Source organism: Lissotriton vulgaris, chromosome 11, assembly GCF_964263255.1.
Source record: "Lissotriton vulgaris chromosome 11, aLisVul1.2, whole genome shotgun sequence".
Taxonomy (NCBI): Eukaryota; Metazoa; Chordata; class Amphibia; order Caudata; family Salamandridae; genus Lissotriton; species Lissotriton vulgaris.
This window is the reverse complement of record NC_141699.1, coordinates 786,644,291-786,671,283: the sequence shown is the minus strand read 5'-3', so window position 1 is coordinate 786,671,283 and position 26,993 is coordinate 786,644,291. Positions and strand designations below refer to the sequence as shown.

Below are 26,993 nucleotides of genomic sequence, written 5' to 3'. Positions count from 1 at the left end.
TTTGCCCCTGGTGGAATGAGCCTTAGGCTACTCCCGAAGGTCTTTCTCGCTTTCTGATAAAGCTGGATACACCACACAATCCACCTAGAAACAGATTGCTTCGAAGTAGCCAGACCAGTCCTAACCGACCTGTAGTTAAGAAACAATTGGTTGGCCTGCGAATGTCTTTGGTCTTATCCAGATAGAATTTCAACACCCTTCTAACATCCAGGGAATGCAGAGATTTTTCCGCTGGAGTGGAAGGATTCTGGAAATAGTTGGTAAAGTTATCGTCTGATTAACATAAAAATCAGAAATCACCTTGGGAAGGAACTTCGGGTGAGTACGCATAACAACCTTAGCAGCATGAAACACAGTATAAGGTTCTTGGCAACACAACGCCTGGATCTCACTCACCCTACGGGCCGATGTAATGGCCACGAGGAACGCCGCCTTCCAAGACAGGTGCTGCAGCGAAGCCTTATGAATAGGCTTGAAAGATTCCTTCATCAGTCTGGCAGCACCACATTCAGTTCCTATGCCGGCGAAGGAAGTCGAACAGGAGGGAACCCCTTCTTCAATCCTTCCAAGAAATCCTTAATCACAGGGATCTGGAAGAAGGACGTCTGCGAAGGACATTTTCTGTAAGCAGTCAATGCAGCCAGATGAACCTTAACGGAATGGAAATTAAGGCCAGACTGAGCCAGATGCAGAAGGTATGGAAGGATGACATCCTCCTTGCAGGTCGTAGGATCATATTTCTTAGACATGCACCAGATGCAGAATCTCTTCCATTTGTAAGCATAAGAGGTCCTAGTAGACGGCCTCTTAGCCTCCTTCAATATGTCCATGCAATCCTCAGGAAGATTTAAGTGGCCATATTGCACTATCTCAGCCATGCAGCCAAACTCAACGACGAGAGGTTGGGGTGCACCATCTGTCCCCCGAACTTCGTGAGAAGGTCCGGCCGACATGGCAGCCGCCGATGAGGCAGAATCGAGCGATAAAGCATGTCTGTGAACCACCACTGCCTGTGCCATTCCGGAGCAATGAGGATGAGCCGCGCCCGGGACTGGGCCAGCTTGATAAGTACCACTGGAATCAGGGGAATGGGTGGAAAAGTGTACATAAAGCTGTTCGACCAGTCGATCCATAACACGTTCCCTTAGAGTCCCTGGTTGGTAATACCTCAAGGCGAAGTCGCGGCATTTGCTGTTTTCGGCGGTAGCTAACAGATCCACGTCTGGAGTGCCCCACACGGCGAAGATGTCTTCGAGCACTTCGTCATTTATGACCCACTTGTGGTTTTCTTGCAGCAGCCTGCTGAGGGCGTCCGCCTGAACATTCTGTACACCGGGCAGATGAGTCGCCGTTATCGTCAATCCTCTGGCTAGCAGCCAGTGCCATTTCGCTTGCGCCTCCTGTGACAGTGTGCGCGATCTCGAGCCCCCCTGCTTGTTGAGATAATACATCGTGGTCGTATTGTCTGTCTGTACAAGCAAGGAGCTGGTCTGGAAGGACGGAAGAAAGGCCTTCAGTGCCAAGTGAACAGCTCTGAGTTCCAAGAAATTGATGTGATACGTGGACTCCGCCGGAGACCACTGTCCTTGGATCTGCAGATGGTCTGAATGCGCTCCCCAGCCCAGGATAGACGCATCCGTCACGATAGTCCGAGTCGGGATATCCTTGTGGAAAGGAACCCCTCTGAGTAGATTCTCTGCCGAGCACCACCATCTCAGGGACTGTTGGGCGTGAAGAAACAGCTGAATCCGGTCGGCCCAACACCCTTTCCTCTGGTCCCACTGATCCTCCAAACATTCATGTAGCGGCCTCATGTGTATGCGCGCGTGTGGAGTAAGGAAGATACAAGAGGCCATCGATCCCAGTAGAGAAGACACCGTCCTCACTGTTGTAGATGGAGCAGCTATGAGAGCCTGAGCCTTCCGAAGGATGGATAAGCGTCTCTCCTCCGAAGGGGACACGCTTGCCGACAACGTATTGATGGAGGCTCCCAAGTACTGCAGGCACTGCACAGGAATCGGGACAGACTTGGACAGATTTATGTGCAACCCCAGACTGTTCAGCAGGACGGCCGTCCTGTTGAAGTGCAACTGCGCTTCCTGGAAGGTGGATGCTTTGATCAACCAATCGTCCAGGTACGGGTAGACAAACACCTTGTTCTTTCTCAGGTGCGCTGCTACCACAGCCATGCATTTTGAAAAAGTCCTGGGTGCAGACTTCAGTCCAAACAGTAGTACAGTGTACTGATAGTGATTGGTGCCGACTAGGAAGCGCAGGAACTTCCGATGTTTCCGTGCAATGGGCACATGGAAGTACGCATCTCGCAGATCTATCGCGCACAGCCAGTCCCCCCTCTGCAGCTGAGGATAGATCTGGTGCAAATACAGCATGCAAAACTTCTCCCTGCGAATCCACTTGTCTGCTTGTCGCAAATCCAGAATGGGCCTGAACTCGTTCTTGTCCTTCTTCTGTACTAGGAAGAAGCGTGAGTAAAGACCCTTTCCCCTTTGAGACAAAGGGACGTCTTCTATCGCCCTTTTTCAGTACAGGCCTCTTCCTCTCTGGGACAGAGGCACGTCTTCTATCGCCCTCTTCCTTAACAGGATATCGGCCTCCGCCTGGAGCTCGCGCACTTGGAACTGCGAGCCGACCAGTGGAATTGCTGGAAGCGGGCTGGTGAAACGAAGACTGTATCCATTGCAAATAATATTCAGCACCCACTTGTCCTGAGTAATGTTCCTCTACTCTGTCAGGTAATGTTGAATGCTTCCCCCCACCGGAGTGGGTAACGGATGAAGGGGAAGCAACAGCTCAGGGCCTAGACCCAGCCGGGCCTTTGGTCGCGGATGAAGCCTGCTGACCACCACAGCCCCTCTGGCGCTTTTGGAACGGGCGCCGCTGGAACTGCTGCTGTTGCTGCTGCTGTTGTTGTCCAGCCTGGCGACCTTGCCCTCTACCTTGCGCCCCGTACCGTCTCTGGAACGAGCGGGTCTTCTTCTGTTCCTTCGGCTTCTTCAATCCGACAGCCGTCAAGGTCTCCGCCTCCGCCTTCATACGGACCATTCCCTCATCTGCGTGTTTTCCACACAGGGTCTCACCAGAGAAGGGTAGATTAGCCACCCTCTGCTGCGCCTCAGGCTTCAAGGACGTCAAATGCAGCCAGGCGTGGCGCCTCAGGATGACCCCATGGCAGTATCCGTGCGCTGCCAGGAGGGAGGTATCCGCAGCGGAACTGATCACCTGGTTGGAGACCATCAGTCCTTAATTCAGGATTTCTTGGTAATCTTCCCTATCCTCCCGTGGAACACGGTCCACAAACCGTGTTAGGGACTCCCAGAGGGACCGATCATAACGTCCCAACAAGGCAGAGGCACTCGCGGCCTTCATAGACGTGGCTGCCGTCCCGCAGACCTTCCTGCCTGCCGAATCCTTCCAGCGGCTCTCCTTGTCAGGAGGCAATGTCGATGACGGGGTGGTTGCGTGCTGCTTCCTCGCCGCAATCACAATCACCGAATCCGGCGCAGGGTCCGAGCGAAGAAACGCAGGATCCGTGTTAGGGGCCCGATACTTCTTCTGCAGCCTGGAAGGCGCTGCTTTAGTAACCGCAGGAGTGAGGAAGAACTCCATGGCGGGTTCCACCAGCCCTGGCACCAACGGAAATAATGGGCGAGACAACTGCTTCTTGTGAAGGGTCTCGAAAATAACGGAAGTCAAGGGTGTGGGCGTAGTGAGCGTGATGCCCAGCTTAGCCACTCCTCGCAGCAACACCTCTTGGAAGGAGACAATATCGTCTATCGGGGACACCCTCGTCCGAGGGAAGTCCGACAGGGTCTGTGAGTAGTCCCTGGTACTGGACGAGTCCGTGTGGCGGGATCTAGGTCTGTCCCTCCTATGGCGTCGTCTGGACCTCGTAGAGGAGCGATGGCGACTCCTGGATCTATCTCTCCGCCGTGAGCGAGACCTCGATCTCCACGGCCTTGGATGGTCAGCAGGCCGGAAAGGAGGGCACTGTGGAGGCCGAGCCGGGAGCCTAGGTTGTGGAAGCCCTGTAGGGGGCATCGGCAAATGAGGTAGCGAGACAGACCTCGGCCGAGTTGGTGGAGGAGGGCGGTGAGGAGGAACCGGAGGTGGTGGAGGCGTAGGAGGTTCTGGAGGAGGAGTCTGGGTCCACAGAGGAGGACCCACGGGTAAAGGAGGAGGTGTAGGCGACCTCGGTTTGGAGGGTGAGTAGACTTGAGAGTACTCCAAGCCCGGAGACCGCCCCACTCTCCTTTTCTTCTTCTTCTTCTGACCAGAGGGGGGTGATCTAGAGGCCCTCCCCCTTGTGGAGGAGCGACGGCGCCGTCGCGACCGCGTGCTCGCTGAAGCCGAGGACTCCGTCCTAGTCTTAGAATGTCTAGTCTTCCGTCTCGACGTCGCTGACTTACGTGTCGACGTCGATTGTGACCGACCGGCGGTGTCGCCTCGACGGCGAGTGCCGGCGTCTTGACCCCTCTCGACATTGATGATAGCTCGACGATGAACCAGTCCTCGACGTCGACCTCGACGTCAGTCCCCTCGACGTCGAAGCCGCTTCGACCCGGAGCCCCAGGGAGAAGGAGAACAGACTGAGGTCATTCCTTTCGGTGCCGACGTCGAGGGTATCGACGTCGACGTAGACCGGTGGCGTTTTCTGGTCTTTTCTTTACTGGGGAGCCCCCTAGAGGCCGATGCACGGGCAGAGGAAGGAGCCCCTTCATGCCCAGACCCACCTTGTCCTTGTTGCCTGGTCTTCTCCCTGTCCTTGAGGGTCCTTTTAGGGAACTGCAGACAGATATCACACTCCTCAGGAACATGAGAAGGCAGGCAGGCACAGGATGCACACCCTGTGAGGATTCAATTTTGCCTTTTTTCTGGAGCACTCAATACATTTATCAAATAATGCAGGCATATTTGATAAAAAGAACAGCCAAAACAGCAGAGAAACTCCAGTCAGATGAGACAAGGCAAAAGAACGTCGAGTGAACACACTCTAACACTTTCAAAGTGCACAATTATAGAAAATAAACCCAAAAAAGGGAGAGCTCAATGCTCCAGGGTCCTGCTAGCAGGAGCCGGAAAAAACAACTGAAAGTGGAGGGAGTTGCTGTGCATTCTGGGATACCAGCAGAGTTCTGGAAAGTTTTCTTAAAGACACGGTATCCCTTTTTGAGCCACATAATGGCAGCCTATGGGGGCTTGCCTGTCCTCTCTATCATTTCAAGGATTTGGTGAAGGGGGGAAGTGTTTTCCATGGTTAAACCTGGCAGACAGGTCTAAAGTGGGATATTTTTGGAATATCCTTGCATTTCTAGTTGAAGTACTGAGCAGTGTAGCCTTGCATGTATAGGCTGTATTATTTGTCTTTAATTTTCTCTTAAGTGTCTATGCAGTACTGCAAACAAGACAGCTTATGAGATTATTTTTGATTGCTCCGGGGTCCCCGCACATGAGCTGGACTATTCACTAGATTATGACTATACACAGAGATCCCCTACTACAGAACCTTATACTTCTGGTAAGTTAGCGTGGTGTGGAGACCAGTTAGGTAATTTGTATGATTATTAAAAACCATTACACAATTCCACATACTAAAAATATTAGAAAATAATTTACATAAAAGGAAGATGCATGTTAAAACAGATGTATTAAAATATGGGTATGAAAACATACGTATCCAGATATGCATGGGTTCCCAACGTGCGTAAAGTGATTGAAGTGCTGTTGAATGTTGCTATGGCTTAAGACAGAGAAGCGTTTCAAATTACTGTATTTTTCAGCCACTCTTACCTTTAAAGTGTAAATCGGATCTCAATTCAATTAAAAACAGATCTCGGGTACATTTCATAACACTTTCTATTAACGTCACACAGTAAATAGAGTGAAATCTGGAAGGCTAAATAGCAAACCGAGGACACGCTACACAAGCCTCGCTATTGCGATGTTAAACCCCTAGTGTGCATACAGTAGATAGATCGCTATCTACACTGCAGATCACAATCACAAACCTCACTAAAGAAAAAAAGCATTTGCAATGCAATAGGTCTTGCATTTCTGAAAGTTAGATCTCTTGGTGTTGAAAATAACTATGTCTTTTTATTTGCAGTGTAGGGATTATATTTGCATAGTGCTATTTCCATTTGTATGGCTTTGTGGTGCAGTAGAACCTAGAAATAGTTTATGAGGGAGACAAGACAAGAGTGATAAGCTGCCAGAAAAAAAGTAACAGAAACCTTGAAAAAGCAAAACACATAGATAATGCACGATTAAGTAAAGCATGTGAAATGTAAGCAGAAACAAGAAGCTCTTCATAGGGAACCAATTTACCTGTTTGGATAGTTTCAGAGAAAGAAAATTCCTAAGTCAAGCAATCAGACTACCTTGTGTTCACGTCTTTATACACATACACGTTATTGAGGGATTACTAAAACCCATTCAGTAGCGGCAGTAAAATACAAAAAAACTAGACTGAATGTGTTATTCATAGTAGCTGACCCTTGTATTGAAATTAGCATATGGAACTGTTAAAGCTGGGCTAAGCTATCCTTTATCCATGAATTTAATAAATCACCTGCGGGTCTGTGCTACTGGAGCATGACATTACTGCATTGTTTTAAATCGTAATGCCCATACGATTACAAATCAGTTTTAAATTGGTTTTACGAGGACACTATAGGACCGCGCCAGACACAGAAAACATAAAGATACAATTCTGCTCAGTAGGAACAGATGTGTATGGGATGTCAGTTTTATTAACGTGTTGTCAAATAATTACACCTGCACACTGCTGTCTAAGGAAAAAAAGTGTTCACTAACCCAGGCACTAAAGAAGAAAGAGTTCCATTTACTTGAAAAAACAAAGACGGCGTAGCAAAATGAAGTGTGGGCATTTATTTTCCGACAAAACTTTTAGCATTGGACTTGATGATGAACGAGATGACTTTTATTAAGGTGAAATATAGGGCTGTCAAGGGGTTCTTGTTTTGCACAAACTTTGTAGAGGGGGGGGGGGGGAGACTTTTTGGCGGGGCTTGGGGTTTTGGCGAGGAGAGGAGCACTGCTGTCAGCACTGGGGGGCACAACTCTAGGCATGGTGTTTCAAAGAAACACAGAGCTCACAAGCCGGATATGACCGATCAGTACAGCCCAGAGTCTATAGGTGGCAGCGGAGCAGAGGTGGGCAGCGTGAGCCAATACACAGATTATTAAAGCTAGAGAGGTTTAACATATTTCCACAAACAAGGCTGCTGGAGTTCACAAAAACGAAAGAAGGTCTCAAATTCTCTACTCCGTGCCCACTAATGTAGGTTTCTTGAAAGGGATGCGTAGATATAAATTAAGGACAACATACAGTAACGCGCAGTCAGTTTCTGCTAAAACAAATGCAAATAAAAGTACTACTTTTATAGAAATAATCAATAGTTTGGGGAACCCAATATACCCTTGGAAGCTTGGGCGACAATGTAAATGGTAAAAGAGGCCTACAAGGGACTTAATTTTACAATATTCTCAAGTTATTCGAAGATAAATCAGGGAGTTAGTCCTAATGGAACAAACGCCAAAGTGTCATTAGACAACAGTAAACACAACGGTGTTTACACGCCCTTGCTGGTTCATTTAGAGACAACGTCATTTAACCGAGATAGTGCAAATATACACAGCACTCTACAGTCATTCTATCTGTATTCAGACCAATCCGGTTTGGAGAAATAAACATAGGAGATTAATTGCCCTATAACACAGCAAACGCTTCTGCAGCAGTAACCATAGTTCTTGTATCTGGTACTAGGCAGCTGCCCACTTCTATGAGAAAGTGTCATTCTGTCAGCTACAATTTTTTCTTCCTGAAGATGGTCTGAGGGACGACTGCCGACAGACCGAAACGTCGACATTTTGCCCTATTTCCAAGAAAATTTGTCATTCTGAAGCAATATACATTCTCAATCAGAGATCTGTTGCTTATAATTGATTTGGAATAGATGTACAGTCATGTATTGTTAGGACAATTTGACTTTTGCTTCTCTCCATGACTTTGTGCTGAATTTTTTTATTCACATGTACTCCATTTTTTTCAACAAAATATATAAAACAAGATATATTTTCTCAAATTACTAGGTCTCCCCGTGTTTGTTATGTCAAGATTTTTTTTGCGTTTACAGCTGTGTAATGACACTTTGGACTTTTGTTTCATTAGGACTAACTCCCTGATTTATCTTTGAATAACTTTAGACTATTGTAAAATTAAATCCCTTGTAGGCCTCTTTTATAGAAATAAAGCAGTCCTTTTCATTAAAATTGGAGCACAACAATACGTGCTTCACTTTTGACACCCGGTGCACTTTGTATACTAAGAAATTTCCAACATGGCAATTAAGTGCACCCCAAACAATCTAAGACCGAACAACATCGTCCTCTCGGACCGCTTTTGTGTGCGAATGCCGAACGTGAAATTTAAGGAACATTTGTGTAACGACTCGAGGATGCAGGTTTGCAACATGGCGATTATGCGCACGCGAACATTTTGAGGTGGACATAACTTCATCTTTTGAGTGTGCAACGTGGTATTCAAGAAAGATTTGTTTAAATCATCAGAGTTAATAGGACAAATCTAATCTAGAGGGAGCCTTGGTGAATCACAAGCAGGATATGAATTAAGTAGTGCGGAAAGGAACACAATTACCTACAGCGCAAATAAACTGTAGTTGGCCGGTTCTTCTTGGTAAAAAACGGAAATGATGTATCGGAGCACCGGCCCATAAGGAGCCAGGAAAAAAAGAGCAACATGGGAGTGAACAAATGGCAGGCAGCAGTGGGATTAGGTGGGATTACACTCTGTAGAGAGATTACCCCAGGTCTTCCAGACAGCATATGCGCTGCCTAGGCTCGACCTAAAAAAGGGTAGAATCTTGTTAGAATAGGTTTGGTTGTGTTGCATTCTAGATCACATCAGAGAATACGGGCCGGGCCCCCTCTGTTTTCTCAACGACTCACACCTAAAGACATAACTGCCACACAAAGTATCAGCCTTGAAAAAAGCGTGTTAAAATGAGTAAATGGGTCGACGGACATTCAAAGTTTGCCACTCTCTCAAATTACCTCCTTAAAAAAAAAAATCAGAGAAAACCTCAAATATGCAGATTCGTTTCTCACTGAACAGCAACAGACAGGAGGAAACATTATTTTAAGTGGAAAACAGTGCAAATTTGACCTGGAAATCACAAGGTTAGGCAATGTCGATAGGTTTACATAGAGCGCAACTGCCTACCTTATTAATACATATTTAACAGTGCTGTTCCTTCACTCTCTCGGCCCACGCCTTTAAATGTTTTTTCGGGGACGTGGGCGGTACTTACTGGCAATATATGAGTGTTACAGCAAATAATTAAGAGGAAAATGTAAAGGAAACCGGTTTTGGAGTCACTTGAGTGGCATTTTGTACAGGGCACATTCTGAAATGTCGCCTAGTTTAAACATTCAGGGGACTGGAATGCAGCCTGGCAGGCCCACTGAATTAATTAAAGACTTTCGAACTGTTTTCTTTTCTCCCCAAACATTTGCTACTGATTAACTTCGCTAAATATAAAAAAGGCCTACAAGGTTTGCACAGCTCCCGGTCTTTAGCTAACTAGGGTCTTTCACCAGGCTTTGAGAGATTAGCATTATACAAGGATCTCTTTGTGTTTGTGCTTGTTCTCTTGCCTCTCTTCACAGAGGCTTCTCTTCCACTGCCTAGTATGTTTGTTTTCAATGGCCTACATTTCTCACCACAATATGCTACACATGGCAAGATGTAGCAGCGGTGAAGCAAGCATGGCATAAGCCCCAAAACAAGCAAGGAAAATAGAGCTCATGGCACGCTTGCTTCGCATGGCAGGAATACACCATTTCCATACGGACAGGTCGTCACAAGAAGAGACACATATTATGTGGTTTAAACACTTTCTACCACCCTCACTTGATCCCAAGTCCCTACACTTAGCCCTTTATGTTTTCTAGGTGTGTCTTGAAAGAGCTTTTCTTGAACCGCAGAAATCAACATCGACAAGAACTTGAGACACACTGCTACCGAGTATACCATACGACGCCTTTCACTAGTCCAGAGCTTCGTGACTTACCGACTGGCGAGCTTGTGGGTGTTGAACTGCATTTAGACACAAAAGAGACCCCTGACCATGTTAATGTTCGGGTTGCAGACTAATGTCGGCGTGGCAGTGTTTGTGATTAGCCGAACATGGAGGTCCACTGGCCAATAAACACAGGCACTGAACTAACAACCATACATCAGCACCACCACTCTGAGGTTTAACTGACAACCAGCATAAAGAGCTCAAAAAAGCTCTCTCAATAGCACCAACAGGTCAAGTAAGTGGAAAATGCTATGCTATATTAAAAGTGCATACATTTTTTAACGCCCTTATCACTGTACTAGTATCTCACAGCGTCTGACCTGCAACCAAGAATCAATGTAAACTCCCAGCACGGCACTACCACTGTCACTACTAACTTCACCACCGCATTACCATCTTCAAAGCACAGCACTAGACTGTCACTCCAAATTAAGGTCCTCATGCCTCACTACCAAGTAGAGCACCATCATCCCACACACCTTTTATAAGCCATAACTCACGATTCACCTCACAGACTCCGGAACCCCATGCTACTCCCTACTAATCCTGCCCACTACATTAACACACTCCACTTAATGTCAACCAACAGCATGGTACATCCTCTCCCAGCACCTCTCTACCCCAAATCCGCAGTGCACTAACACACAACACTGCCTTTCTCACACTTCCCTAACAATCGACGGCATTCCCGAACAAGCCCCCAGCACCATTCTTACCTACGAAGCACATCACTATAATACCACTTGATTGACATCTCACAGTATTCGTCACTATTCCTCAAGGGATTGAAAAATAAAGCTCAATGCACAAAACTATGTTCAGTATAAAAACCAGAGACCTACTGACATGTTCAGAATAGTCGTATCTGAAATTCCCATTGTTGTCTTCAGCAAACATCAATGCCAGCGGCTGTCCAAGAGGGAAAGGATTTACAGCTTTCTTTTTTTTTTATTTCTGACTAACCAGCCAGGCATCCCTGGACTTGCATCTATTAAATATAACCTCTTGGATCGCCATTTCCCCTTTGCCGCCTCTATGTTTTCACTGGAGTTGCCATTTCAGTTCTTTCTTTGAGCCAAGGCTATTTTCCTCTCTTGTCATTGTCTAATAAGATACCACGTATTTCTAAAGTGCACGTTCACCCAAGGGTATACTGGCGCTGAATAACAGATGTTTAGTGTTACCCAACTCAATGGGACTCATTCTATCAAACTCAGAAGGATGAAAGGATGAGTGGACCCGCCGGGATTTGAACCTGTGACCATGAGGTCGAACACTGCATTAGTCCACAAAGTCACCAGACCCGGCTAATATACTTACACTTCTCTGTTATGCTGTTCAATCAGCCCCCTACTACTTGGGGCTCTGCCATTTTCTATTCTTTCTTTAGCTGTCTTTTCTTTGGTTAGCCCTGACGACATGATTACAACACTCACGTGTATATTATTGGCAACCATTTAAGTCATTTAATATATATATATATGCAGCGTGATCAAGGGCATAACTTGCCAGAAACGCGTAGCTGCTCTCTGTGCATCGAATAAAAACTTGCTGATGCTGATTCATTGTGGTCCGTCTCCCTTTGTTTGCTGGCGTGCGAGGCTGTGCTGGGTCTGAGACGCCAAGAGATTCGAGGAGGAGTCACGTGGTGTATATATATATATATATATATATATATATATATATATATGTGTATATGTCCAAATCACGCCTTCTGTCATCCAGGGCTCATCGAAAGGTGGTGCGCTATACCGGCGGAGTTAGTCGGACATTTATGAAGTACAACAGACGGGTATTACGCAGTAGTGCTTAAGTTTATTTGATCTAGTAACGCATTTTGACCGCGAACAGTCTTGCTCACACAAGGTATTTTCTCAGTAGTGGAAAAAGGTAAAGCAAGCATAAGCTCACCGGTCTTCTTTCCTATCTGGCCAACAATGAACAAGCTACTAAGATCTGTTGCAGACCTTAATTATCCATTTTATAGCCACTACCAGTCTTAAAATTACTTAGCTGATTAAGACCGCTCAACCATCTTCTCACCCCTACTGAACTCTTCCTGATCTCTCAACCCGTGTATTAAAATGTCATTCTAGACAAGGTCTATCTAAATGTGCAGTTCCTACGGCCCTGGTTCATGAACTCTTAAATGAAATCTTCTTCCTCTGCACCTAGAGCTTCTCTCTACCCCTTTAATACCCAATTTCTTTGAGTATCCAATAAAGAACATTCATGCTCAACAGCCTCTTGTTTTAAATTCACACACGTTATTTTCTTCCTTGGACCAACCAAAGTACGTCATTGTTGTTAAAATGCCCTTTGTTTTCTCTGTTAAATGGCATGGATAGGTCCTTTGACTTCGTCCAAAATATTAAATATTCGGTCTTATCCAACAGTACAAATCAATGAACATTTATGCGATCATGAATAAATAATTCTGAAAGTGCATAAAAGCATAAATACACAGGAACAAAAATCAGACACAGCGATCAAACAGATACAGTATTTCTAAAGCAAACATGCACACAAAAAAAATCTTCTCATAAAAATAGAACAGCAGACATTCGTAGTATGGAGTGGCTACTTTTTATAGGCGAATTGTGACACACCTCGTGCGAATAAAGTATTTACAAATATAATAAAGCCAGTCTACATCTGTCAAAGCCCAATTGTTCTTAAAAAAGGTAACAAATTTCAACCTGGGAAGGGCTGATAGTATTTTCCCCAAAAAAGTGAAATGCAACAAGGTTTGTGGAGATATCTCAGTGAAAGGAAGCGGTTTCATACAGCCCCAGTGGAAAGAATAAATAACAGTGAGTAGAGCCCATTCCTCCTTTAGTAAGAGGAGCCTATTCCCATGCATGTATTACAATATTAAGACAAGGTCCGTCTGGACCACTGCATAGGCCCTAAAAGGAGGCTTTTGGAGTTTCACAGCTTCCCTCTCCAAACGCCTGGCAGTCATGCTTGACTGCTTCATCCATCGTTTATCTTAAGAAGATATAGAGCAAGGGAACAGACACAAAGAAGGTCTACCCAGTTCTGCTGTTGTAGTCATAATATAATGGAGTCTGGGAATTTTGGGGGCAAAATCACAGGAAGAACTAACTTCAATTCGGTCTCTGTTAAAGGATGCACACTCTTTACTACAAAGCCACGGAGGAACCTCCATATAATTAACCCCCAGCTCCTCAAGTGCAAAATAGATTGGGCTACTCTGAGAACATCCCAAAAGACAACTACAGAAGTGGTTTTCCTCTATCTGTATGCTTCTCACATCCGGATAGCCCCAAATACCAGCTCCATATGTGGGAATAGGGAGACATCACCTATTATAAATATCTAATAGCGGGTGAATAGGCTTATTGCCAATCTTAGATGTAAAAAGAACAGGGTTCCTACTGCTTGTGGGAAGCGCGTCTTCTGTTGAGTGACGAAAGGTAGCCAATTGCTGAATGAATTAAAAGTTACCCCGAAGTAACAAAATTGCATAGCTTTGCCAATCGGTTTACCCTTCACTGTGATTCTCTGCGACTTGAGAACTTTTGGTCCACAAGCCATGATGAGGTTTTGCTCAGGTTTGTCTCAAGATTCAAAAGCTCCATAAAAAATACGAATGCATCAAGGAGTTTCTTCCAGCCGCTGGGGTACGAGATAAGAAAACAGCGATGTCTGCCTACAAGAGCCCAGTCTTTGTTCTCAACAACTGGCATATTCTGTCCCTTCTCAATCAATACATCATTAGGATTACTGATCTATAGGAGAAATGGAATGGGTGCTAAAACGCAACACTGCCATACACCTCAGGGGAGCTTGAAGGAGTTGCTACACTCGCCTTGCTCCCCAAGATAAGTCACAGTGCACGGCACAGAGAAGATCCCCTATCCATGCTCATACTCTGGAGCACACCCCATAGTTTGGATCTATTGACACTGTTGAATGCGTTTCTTACATCCAAGAAAGCACAGTGCCTCTTGCCAGGTTTTGAAGCCAATTGCAAGTCTGCAGACTGTTCAAATGTCCCCAGGCCCTCTAAAGCCATACTAAACTTTCTTAAGGATTTTGAAATCTTATGATCAGGTTCAAATTTTATCCAAAACAATTATACTGACTATGTTTACTGCACAGTCCAAAATGGAACCAATGAATAAATAACAATTTTTCAGCTAAGCAAAACTTACACTTAAAATGAGTTTAAAAACTATCATCTCGTAAAAAGCCGCAATAAAAGTCCATCTTTCCATATTTTTTTAACTCATCGGTGCCAGAGCCCGTAGCTCAGTCAGCTGCAATTGTCATAAGCGGTTTCTTACTTTTGTTACATGAAAGTGGGTTGTCAAGCTACAGTATGAGGGAACAACGGGCGGAGTGCGGGCATCAGACTGCGATAATTGTACCCGTGATTTTTAAATGCCCACTGAATAAATTGCATTTGCAGATTTTAAGGTAAGTGGGTGCAAATTAAACAAAGTGCAAAGCATACATTAGCTATAATGTCAGTGCACGGAGCGGAAACTGCTGTTACAGATTACCAGATAAATGGACAGAGAAAAACAAAGTGCCTCGGTGCATTAGCCATAAATGTTGCGTCCTGTCACTTTAAATGTTGCTTAGCCAGTTTTCTTTCTGCCAGTGACATGAATTTTAAGATATTTCCGCTGAGCACTAAATCCATTCCTTGTAGACAGGCTATTACTTATTGCGTGTCGGCACATGCATATTCCGTTCCTTGGGAAATGGTGTTTCAAAGGGTCTCTTTCGCCAAAAGGGAGAAAGGCCGGGAGCCGCTTGGATTGTTACAGTTACACTTTTTGTTATAAGGTCATAACACGGTTCTCCCAGGCCCCTTTAAGGATTTCTTTCTTCCTATTTGCCAATACAACCTTATATGTTAATCTACACAGAGCGCTTTTTATTCTATCACTAGGTTAACAAATCAGATCTTTACAAAGTAGTGTGTTAGCTTGTCTACAGACAGCATCAAACCATCCCCTGGGAAGGGGGCGGGGCTCAAGTACTGGGTGGTTTCAGTAATAGATTATTTGTGTGATTGCATCATTTGCTGAAAGCATTCATAACTTCCTTCGCGCTATCGTCAAGGGGTAAGCATTGAAAAATGTCTACCATGTTTTCCAAGAAACTTGCTCTTCAGCCCCAAAGGGTTAACAGACTTTCGTACAAGCCTTACGCATTAACTTTTTGTTGAAAGGGTAAAGGTAGGTAGCCCCACTTAAATAATTACTATTAAAGACCTAGGATACTGCTAGGGTGGCCAAAAGAGGGTTGTGGTCACTTTGAGGACTACCGTTCCTCCCCACAATACCTACAATACAAGGCTCCCAGATGCAAAAAAAAAATACGGGCCCTTTCAACTTTGCAGCCATCAAATGAACACATCTCATTAAAATAGAATAAGGCAAAACGCAGTTTATATATAGATATATCTAGCTGCTAGGCTGAAATTTGTATCTTTATTTGCAGCGCGGATATATATATTTTTTCTCCAGGTACCTATGATGATTTAATTGTGACAGATTGCAATAGACTTATACAGGAAGTGAGGGTTTTCTACAAAGGATACGCTAAATGAATTGTAAACTTTGGGATTTATGGGACCAGATAAAGTAACTTCTACAAGAATAATGAAAGGAACATTTAGTTGAAAATGAAAAAAGCAAAGCCGTAGGTAAGTGTGGGTATGGCACGGTTTGGGACTCGGTAAACACTAATTATCAAAACTATGCCCTTGCTGTCTCCGCTCTTCGCTCGTACAGTCTTAAAGAGACGGGCTTCAGGTTATGCGTCACACACCCGACAGACACTACTACTGAAATGTTTGTGCATCCACAGTATGTTGATTGTGCCTGGAAAGAGTTTAATCCCAGTCAAACAATACATTCAGCAGCTTCCTTGAGTAAACGCAGCCGCGCACAACACATTTGTATACATACACATCTCATCTCCTTGCTCTGCTATTGGATCTGGTCTTTCTCTGGCTGCACTACAAAGATACAACCTTTCTAGAGACTTAACTCCTGTTCTTATGAGATATTTTTATTCACTTGTTAAGCGTTCTGCCGCTCTGTGCTTAAGGTCCTTACATGCTGTGTCAAGATCTTAAATAAGAAACGTACCGTGATGTCACATCGGTGCATAAGAATGCAATAACTAGCTGTACAGCACTCCAGCACTCACACTATGCGTCTCAAAAAGTGTACATTTTAGACCTGAAGACTTCTTGATGTTAGCCACCCGCAAGGCCCCAGCTGACTGATTTGAAGAACAATTGTCAGGATTACAACATATGGACACGCTGCATGGCCAAATTCATTACAGGAAGCACCTCATATTTATGAGGGTGAGCTGAAGACTCATTTATTTCCAAGTCCCCTCTCCTATTCAAGGGGAGTTGGGCACACCGACCTATCCCACCTGCCGCCTCAGCTTTAGACAAAGGGCATTAGGGGCTACAGCATGAGTGGGGAAGAGTATGCGTGGGGCAACTGAATGGATGTTGGGGCTGAAAGTCTAATGCACCCGTTGAGCTGATGCTTGGAGCGTTCAATTTGGAATCTGTAATACTGGCTGAAAGCTAGATTCTAAGAGACACTTAAGTTTGTCACAAATAGCATTATAGTCAACAAATGTAGTTACAACGGGTGTTGAGTACAAATGCACATATGCTCTTTTCGACACAACTTGATCTCTCGCGAGTCCCCTTTTGCAACCGGACCAAAGACGGTCAGAGGCAACGTAATGATAGTGCTGCATTCCATAATCAGGGATGGCTCTCTACCCTCGCCACCAATCTCACTGGGGTTACGGTGGATCTGCACGTTAGCAAGCTCCACTCACGATGATGACTGTTTTGGGGCATTGATTGATAATTGTTGCTCTAATTCAATCGCTTTCTTTACGATCCCCACTGCACGCTACAGAAAACAGTTGAACCTTCAAGCTATTTTTTTAGGTCTTCCTCTTGCGTTGCAAGTACACCTTATGTTTGCTTCATGAGTGGAAGAGACTTGTCCCAACCCAGTGTCCTTGGCCATGAACAGATGTAGACAGGCTCGCTCGCAGACCAGTCTTTTCCCAGATAGTGCCCAGCTGCGACTCGTGCGCATCCCAAAATGCTGGAGGTGAATGTGTGCTACATAGCACTTCGGGCTCCACCTCCCGGTTTGGTAATTAGTAGGGCTTGTGGGCTTTGAAGTCTACAGCCCCTACAAGCAGCAGTGTCACTGTGTCCCACAATGTGTAGGTGGATGTATGCTGTATGGCGCTTGGGATACCACCTCTTCCTTTGGTAAAAGGAAGAGTTTGTGAACACTTAAGTCCATGTCCTCCAGTCAGAGGGTCTCTCTTTGTATTGCGCTGAGGGAAGTGAATACGAGCTATACTGCGGTTTTGGTCTGCCTCTTCTTTTGGTAACCAGCAGGGCTTGGGGGACTTCAAGTCAAAGGCCCACAGGCAGCAATATCAGTGTCCCCACAGTTTTTTTTTAATTCTGTGGCTTGCTCTTCAGCAATTTACACGGCATACACTACCTCAAAAGCTCAGAGTTGCAGAGACAGGTATCTGCAACTAATAAGCTAGTAAAATAGCTCAGTGAGTTATGCACTGATGTCCTATATATGTGTGTAATTAGGATGTTACAGCCTTGAAAACGCGACGGGTCATTTCTGCCCATCAGTCTCTGAGTTGGAAAATTTGGGTTCAATTAATTTGGGTTAATAGTAACACCTGATATTTACAGCTCTTTAAAAAAGAAAAACTGTTACAGAATAGGCCATAAAAAGGACGTTTTTATTACTATGAAAGTCGCCTGGGGAATGCTGGTGTATCTTCTAATAAATAGAGCAACCTAATGGGAAATTTAAAAGAAGTGGGTTGGCATAGGTGTACCACAATCCCCATACATTTCATTAAATAGTTTTGTTTTTCACTTTTTAAAAACAGGAATAACCTTCGAACACTTCATTCCAACAAGAGGGGTGAACTTTTGGGCTTTAAGCCCACGGCCGTCATGCGTCACGGTGGGTGTGTGCGGAGGACGGCAGGTGTCCTTCCGAATCCCGCCCACTATTTAAATCGCCCACACAGGGCGAAAATGTACGCAGCGGCGAAGGGGTTAAAATAACACCAGTTGCCCGATTGCTTGGAAGACATTTTAAATACTTATTTTGTGTACATTATAAAGATAAGCCATACCAGACTATAGCCTATGCCGAACCGGTGACATCATATGACACTAATATGGCATAGGTGACAGCAAATCAACCTTTTCATGGCTGCACTTTGGATGTTTGTATAAGGATTTCAAAAGCATGAACTGGCACAATCCATTTCCGTTCTTATGTCTACACCAAATGTAATTCTTACAGTCCAGGAACTGGATTCAAAGTACAACTTACCGAAGACTCACTGTCACGAATGAGAAAGTCTCCCTCATTCCCCCGCTCGTTCAAGGCCATTTCTGCTTGGTGCCGCGTCACCTTCCCATAATACCAAGGGTTGCCAGCAAACTTGCCCATGCCAGAGGGACCAATGTAGTCGCATTGTGGAGGGGTAGGCTCCTCTAGGCCACCAATGGGCTGAATGTTCTGCATGATAGTAACGTAGTTCTTGGGAACAAGGCCCACCTGCTTGTTGCTTTTCCGACACTTCCACCATTCAGGGTCATTTTCTGGCTTCTCGATCACATCCATGACTTCCCCCTTCTCAAAGTTCAGCTCCTCCTCATTAGAGGAACTGAAAGGATAAAGAGCCTGCACAACATGCAGTGACCGCCCATTCATGTCATTCACTACAGCTGCAAGCTTCTCAGACAGGGTTCCAAGCTGGTCTCCTGAGGGGCTATCGCTCTCTTCCGTCACATAGTTTGAGGGGAACCAGCCCACCTGCCCATTGTAGCTGCCACGCCACCACCCATCGCTGCACTTCTCCATGACTATGACCTTTGTCCCCTTGACCAAGGAGAGTTCATCTTCACGCTCTGCTACATAGGTAAACTTCACAAAGGCAGGCATGCTGAGGTCGTAGAGGCGCTCGGTGTCTGAGAAGCCATCATCAGTGGGGCACGCAGAGTCGGGCATGCTGGGTTTTCGTTTCACCTTTCCAATACCTGTTGAAAAATAGAGGGTCAGATTAGCAGTGCATCTATGAAGATATCCTTTATTACAATAGTATATTACCTCAAACACATATCCCCATTTCACCTACGGTTTCATGACGGAAATAAATGGGGCTTGGAACACACCGTGTTGGTCACTTCAGTTTTACCACATGACAAGCCAAACCCAAATGCAGCTCCCTGGAGTGTCTAGGTTTTTGAAGATTATGTTTAGGCCAATTTTACTTCAACAACTGTCATACCTATTAGCACATAGACTTCTGAAGCACTGGGATACTTAGCAACAGAAATGCAGAAAAGCATATAGAATGCATAAGATGGCATAAAGGAGACAGGTTGCAGATGATGCTTCATATCTAGTGAATATGCCATGTTTAGTGATGGATCTTGTGTGAACGAGTAGGCAGAGATCCAAAACCTATCATTCATATCTTGCCCTTGCCCCTGTTCTAACAGAAAACTCTTTATTCTTTGAAGGACTTTATTGCAAACCTACCACCATATCTTCAAATGCAACCCCACCGCCATTAAGAAGTGACAACAGAGTATGAGCACATTTCATGAGCCACAAGTAAATTGATGTTTGCGTTCATCCATCATAAATTTGGAAATTACTCATAATAAAATGCTGGGTATCCATGTTTTCAAATAATTAAGTCACCCGCTTAAAGAAGACGGGTCACACATTCCCAATAAAAGAATGCAGGTTGGTGGAAAGGTGGGTGTCGATGAACTGGGTAATGACAGACCCGTAGAGAAGGTGTTGGGGAGGACAGGGCTTTAGAGCGTGCAAGTGAGATGAAACATGTGGGGGTAGACAAAAATGTCTTAAGTAAGGTGGAAAATAATTCTTGAAGAAAGTTAATATCACTTAAAGATGAGGAGGAAGATGCCCAAGTGAAGGGAGTAAAGACTCCTCAAGGGAGGAATCCAAAAGCCTAAACTTATGGGAGTGAAGTGAGCGAACAGAGTGAAAGAAGACGCCTAAAGAAGGTGGGATTTAAGCGTTAGAGAGAGAAATGACATCTGAAGAAAAGTAAGAAAGGCAACTCTAAAACGTAAGCAGGATAAAGCATCTGAAAGCAAAGTGACTGAGGAGCCAATATAGGAGGCAAGAATACCTAAAATGAACGAGGTAAATAAATAAATCAGAGTCAACAAATGCATCTAATTATCGATATAATACATCTGAATGGAAGGGGAGGAAACAACAGAGGAAGGCATGAGAAGATGCAGAAAGTGAAAAGAGAATTCACCTAAACTGAAGTAAGAGGGAAGGTGAAAACCACCTAAATTAAAAGACAGAACAGACGATCCCTTGGAGAAAGGAGAAAAGCGATCAATGTAGAAAGATGGGAGCAGGCCTAAAAGGAGTAAAGAGGAACAATTAAAGGTATGGAAGCGGATCATAATGGGTGGGGCGCCAATGCATAAAGCAAGGGGATGACAACCTAAGTGGGAAGGTGGTGCAGACAACAGGTCGTACCGAAAAAATACAAGAGATGAGGGCATGACAGTTAGACGGAGGGGGAAGGTTATTCCTGGATCGATGGGAGACCCCATGGAAAAGAGGGCACAAAGGAGGGAAATACAAAACAGATGGGTACTGACACTAAAAAAGCGGAGAGGGAGGCCATGGTAAGATAGGAGGAGGATGCTGAAAGTGTATACTGATATGATCCTGAACGGTAGGAGAAAATGACATTAACGGAAAAACCTATATCAAGGGAATGATTACCCGAGAAGTTGTGTGACCACCTTGCCTGGTGGAAGGAAAGGGGGTATACAGTGGAAGAACAGAGTATGGCAAGTTGTAGTCTGAATGGAAGCCTTATTACCACATTGACATTAAAGACTGTCCTTTACAGTTATTGACTACCAGTATTGGTTACAGTTTTGAAGTGGTGCTTATTAAAACACACAATTCAGTTGTTTTCAAATGCTAATTATGTTCGTCAGGCTAAGTCTATCTCTCTATCTGATCTCCTAAACTAACATGTCCTCCCAAATCCGAGATGCAGAAACGTGCACTATAAATGTTGAAACAAGCTTCTACGCATTTGCAACACCGGCTGCTTGAGAATGGTACATGTTTGGCATGCTGAGAGTAGGTCTAAAATGTTACCGTGCTGTGATTGGTTTCTTAACATAATACAACCACACCCACTATGACAATAAGGTATGTGTGCCACCTAAAACTTGAAGAGGCTCCCACCGGAATCTTGGAAGGTTAAGACGGTGCAGCAGCTCCCAGATAGCTCTGATTTTGAAACGTGAATGACTGTCAATACACTAAAGAGGAGACCGACGTGCAGTGTGTGTCTAGTGGAGGGGCTGATGTGGTATTGTTGGAATCATTAACTTGTTAGACACTTCAAGCAATTGCAAGCGCAAGACTGACACCAACGGGCACTGAAGCAATAAAACGAAGCAGGCCAAAACAGACGCTGCTATGTATGCCTACCCAAAAGAGCACCATCCCAGCAATTTATTAAAACAAATACACTGAAAATTAAATGTTAAGGACGCTTTTGGTCACAAACAACTTGCCTAAAGGTGACATTTTCTCATACTTGCATAACAGGCATGAAATTAAAATTATATTTATAAAAAGCTCGAATGGCGCCTTGGCGCTGGTTATTGCTGGATCAATGTAAAAAATCAAGATAGTGAGCAGAGGGCTGTTCAACGTGTCTGGCTATTTACTAAATAACCAGGTTTTTAGAGCTCTCCTGAATTGAAAGAGGTTTGGCATTTTCTTTAGACTAAGAGGAAGCGTATTCCACAACTTGGCCGTGCAGATGGCAAAACTTCTACTTCACCAGGAGGATTTCTTTTAAATTGGGAACAGCTATATTCTTGGTCCAGGTGAACGCAGTAGCATAGGGGATGTACCAAGAACAACTCTTAAAAATTCAGAGCCTGAATTATGAAGAGCTTTGAAGGCAATGCACAATACCTTAAAGGCGATCCGCTGTTTTATGGGTAACCAATGCAGCTCTTTGAGTGCCAAAGATGCGGACTGATGCTTGGAGATTCATATTGTAGCCAGGCTGCCACATTTTGCAGTAATTGCAGTGTGTTGAGAAGCATTAGCTGCAGACTAGAATATAGCACATTGCAATATTCCAATTTAGATATCACTAGGGCCGTAAAAACTGTCTTTTGCAGGTCCTTTGGAATATAGGTTACATGCAACTAATGAAAGTTTCCATGAATCTCTCTACATTTCTTCACCTAACTCAAAGGGCAATCCTTAACATTTCCAGTTATTCAAAAGTATGTGTAGCTGAAGTTGGGTTTTAGAACACATAGCAATGCAGATTGCCCCGCCTTCAAGTAACATTAACAGGCAATTCGATGAGGTATTGTATTGTATTGTATTGTATTAATTATTTGTAACGCTCAACTGTCACCCTACGGGTATCCTGGCGCCCAACAGGAAGTAGTCAGATGGTACTACAATACACTAGCTGTCAAGACATATAGAACAGCCGCCGGATCTATTAAATAAAGTCACGGGGATTAGACTTTGGCGAATAGCTATGTTTTCAGGCTCTTTCTGAAACCCAGTAGGGTGCCAATTTGTCTGATGTTCTGGGGAAGCTCGTTCCACAGCCTAGAGGCAGAGATGCAAAAGGCTCTGCCTCCCATCCTCGACCTCCTGATCCTGGTAGTAGCTGCCAGACTCTGGCTAGAGGAGCGCAGGGATCTGGAGGGCCTATACCAGGAGAGCCTTTCCTGTAGAGGGATAGGTCCCGTGTTGTGCAGGGCTCTGTACACAATACATAGGGATTTAAAAACAACTCTACTCCCGATTAGCAGCCAATGTAGATCTCTTAGCGCCAACGTAGTGGAGGAACTGCGAGGTCTTTTAAGTGCCAGCTTGGCCGCTATAGACTGGACCCTCTGGAGTCCCTGTAGGATGTATAGGGGGGCCCCTAGATATAGAGAGTTACAGTAGTCCAGTCTGGCCAGGATCACACTCCTAACTACTAGTGGCCTGGACTCATCAGGCAGAAGGGGCAAAATCTGTCTGAGTGCTTTCAACAATCCAAAGCAGACACTGATGGTTTTATTGGTCTGAGAGGTCATTTGGAGATCCGCATCAAACAGTACCCCTAAATTGCGCACAGTTTTAACTGGGATACAGGGTTCAGCTCCCGACGCAAGCCTGATCTCATGGGAAGGTTGTTGATTCAGTTTGGCTGACGAGCAATAGACAACCTCTGTCTTCCCCTCATTAAATTGAAGGGAGTTTATGGTCAGCCACCTGGAGACCCTGCTCATGCAGTTCTGAAATGTCTCCATGCTCACCGCCTGTCTTCCTTCTAAGGAGAACACCAGTTGTGTATCATCGGCATAGTTTATCAAATCTATGCCGAAGGATTTAATCATGGGAATCAGGGGCTGCAGATAAAGATTAAAGAGAATAGGGCTGATCGAGGAGCCCTGAGGTACTCCATGACTGACCAGGGACTTGGGAGATGAAAAGAGTGCTAGGGTCACCACCTGTTGTCTACCTGTCAGATAGGATTGTATCCACCTCAGGGCCTTGCCCTTCACGCCCAGTTTTTAAAGCCTACTTAGCAGCACTGCATGGCTGACCGTGTCGAATGCGGCCGACATGTCCAACAGCACCAAGACTGAGGAGTTGCTGTTGTCGGCTCACATTCGAAGGGTGTCCAACATGGTTGCCAATGCCGTTTCTGTTCCGTGGCCTGGGCGGAAGCCAAATTGGTCCTTATCCAACAGACAGTTGTCTTCCAGATATCCTGACAGGGACCTACTGACCACCTTTCCCACAATTTTTATCGGGTAGGGCAGGAGTGATATGGGCCTAAAATGCGCCGGAATAGTAGGGTCCAGCGAAGGCTTTTTAAGCAGGGGAGTAACCACTGCCTGCTTACATGCATCCGGCACTGTGCCTTCCTCAAGAGATTGGCGACAAATCTGATGCATCCAGGGGGAACAGCTCTGGCCCATATTCCTTCCAGATCCTGTGCGGAAGGGGTCTAGAGGTGACCCAGATGACACATTCTGGGCCAGACTGAAAAAGAGCTCCTCTGTAAGAGGGGTGAAATTTTCCAGTGATGACAATATTGGTAGAGGTTCCTCTTCTTCTGCCTGTGCCACTGCATCTTTGCAGCTGTCCCTTTCCTCTTTCAGCCCCCCCCCACAATTTTAGCAATCTTTTCCTCATAGTAGATTGCGATCTCATCGCATAGTTCTTGAGTAGCGACCACCTTATTACTCGTACAGGTGGGATGTGAGAGATCCCGTATGATATTAAAAAGGGTTTTGGTACTGTTAGGGGACTGAAGAATAGTAGTGGCATAGAAGTGTGCCTTGGCTTTGGCGATGGCTCCTTTATATTTTGCCTGTTCCACTTTCAACAATTTTTTATCCAACTCTGAATAGCATCTACGCCATTTCTTTTCTGCCTATCGGCGTGCATTGCGTAGGGATTTCAGCTCCTCATTAAACCAGGGAGCAGATGGTTTCCTCTTATTCTTTATAATTTTCAGAGGGGCAAGTCTATCCAGGGTCTTGTGATGTGATTACAATATTTTTGATAATTCAGATCTACCGATTCCTCTGGATCATAGGAAACATTGCTCATAAAAATAGGCTTTGTTTTATCCTTTGGTAATTTAGACCAATTCCGTCCCTTCCTATAAGTCACCGGGCGCTCATTTCTATTCCCCTCCGTGGGTATGGAGATCTGGAAGTGGATTAGGGAGTGGTCAGTCCAGTGCTGAGGTAGGATATCAATCATCCTAGTCTCAGTTTGGTTAGCGAAGACCATATCTAGGATATGTCCCCCTGAATGGGTTGGTTTCTGTACCAGCTGATCCAGGCCCCAGTTTCCACAGTTGTCCTTCAGATCCCTCAGGTGACTCCCCAGGGATCCATTGTCCCAAAGATTAAAGTCTCCCAGGATCAACATTCTGGAGTCGGACAAGGCAAGGGCAGCAATGGTGTCAAACAACGCCTGGTATTGTGTTTCCGCACCAGGTGGTCTGTAGCATATCAATCCAGTCAGGATCCTACCTTTTGGTTCTTGTAGGGAGAACCCCAGTAGCTCTACCCCCGCCACCCCGTCGATCTGTAGAGGGGAAAAATCCCACTTATCTTCACAGATCACTCCAAGCCCTCCTCCTCTTCCCAGTGGCCTAGGTTTATGAAATAGTTTGTATCCTTCAGGGCATGACGAGCCCAACTCAACAGAGGTGTCCACAGTAGTCCACGTCTCCGTTATGAATAGGGCATCCAGGTCCATGTCATTTAGCAACTCAGACACTTCCAGGTGGTGTTTTACTAGGGATCTACTATTGATCAACCCAAAATCCAGCATTACAGCAGACTGTAGTAGGGAATTTTGGGGTATTCCCTCTGCACTCTTACCTATGGCCAATAGCTCGTCCCTAGAATACCTACAAGAGGCAGCGGTCTTGGCCCTAGGCCCGTCCGGAGCACGGACGGGCACAGATGGGCTTTCCTCTGGCGCTCCTCCGGCGCGACGCTGCGCGCGTGCGCTACGCGCCTGCATACTAATCTTTAAGTAGGGTGTGGCTAGGGGCACTCGCAAACACTAGAGCGCTAGCCCCTATAGGGTTTCAAGCCTACACCCAAAATGGCGGTCGGGAGTGAGGCAGCACTAGATTCACCCGAGTAGTGAGTCCCGTGGGGTCTTTGTTGCTTTGGGGGCAATGCGAGCAAAGGGGGAGCGAGGTGGACAATTAAGGGTTCTACACAATCAATTAGCACAATCAATTTTAAATTTTTTAAAAAACGAGCAAGTACTTCTAAATATATTTTTTATAATCAGCAAGGTTCTATATTAGCAGCAGCAGCAGCAGCGTAACCAACCTATTTGTTGTCCGCGTGAGGCTAAACTGGTTCCCTAAATAGTGTTTGTCCAAGGGCACTCGCAAACACTATAGCGCTAGCCCCTATAGGGTTTCAAGCCTACACCCAAAATGGCGGTCGGGAGTGAGGCAGCACTAGATTCACCCGAGTAGTGAGTCCTGTGGGGTCTTTGTTGCTTTGGGGGCAATGCGAGCAAAGGGGGAGCGAGGGGGACAATTAAGGGTTCTACACAATCAATTAGCACAATCAATTTTAAAATTTTAAAAAAACGAGCAAGTACTTCTAAATATATTTTTTATAATCAGCAAGGTTCTATATTAGCAGCAGCAGCGTAAACAACCTATTTGTTGGTTACGATTTTGGATCTCGAAAACATCAAATTTGTATGTATGCTTCTATGTTCTACTGACGTAAGAAACATTCTACTTACTACCCGAGCAAAATTATTGAGAATTATTAATGAACTGCAAATTCTGTAAAATCATTTGGCAAAGAACACCAATGACCTGTGACTTGCTGGTTCCACGAGTTTACATTAAAATTAGGAGTAGAAGTGAACTGGCAGGACATTAGAAACTGGATTAAGTGCCGTTACACAATGCTTTAATCTATTATCACAATACTTCAGGTACGAATTTGAGCAAAGTTGTGTCCTTACACAAAGGAGGATTTGCAGAGGTTTTTAACACACCGATGACATCTAATAAACAAAGGATTACATGCTGGTTCTGCAATGTGTAATGGTGTATTCTTCTAATGGAGAACTGGTGTGTAGACCCGAGTGACGAGAGGTCTTGGACTCAAGCAATGTACAATTCTAATATGAGCCAGAAATGGAGTGA

At 45.1% G+C, this 26,993-nt stretch overlaps 1 protein-coding gene across 5 annotated transcripts in view; it reads right to left on the bottom strand.

Annotated features, from left to right (window-relative positions):
- Positions 1–26,993, bottom strand: part of NCK1 (NCK adaptor protein 1) — a 742,357-nt gene that overhangs the window by 26,939 nt on the left and 688,425 nt on the right. For all 5 annotated transcript variants that reach the window (XM_086943909.1, XM_086943911.1, XM_086943910.1 and 2 more), the window contains one exon: positions 18,560–19,269. In XM_086943909.1, the coding sequence (XP_086800035.1) occupies positions 18,560–19,269 (710 nt within the window). The remainder of the gene's footprint in view (positions 1–18,559; positions 19,270–26,993) is intronic.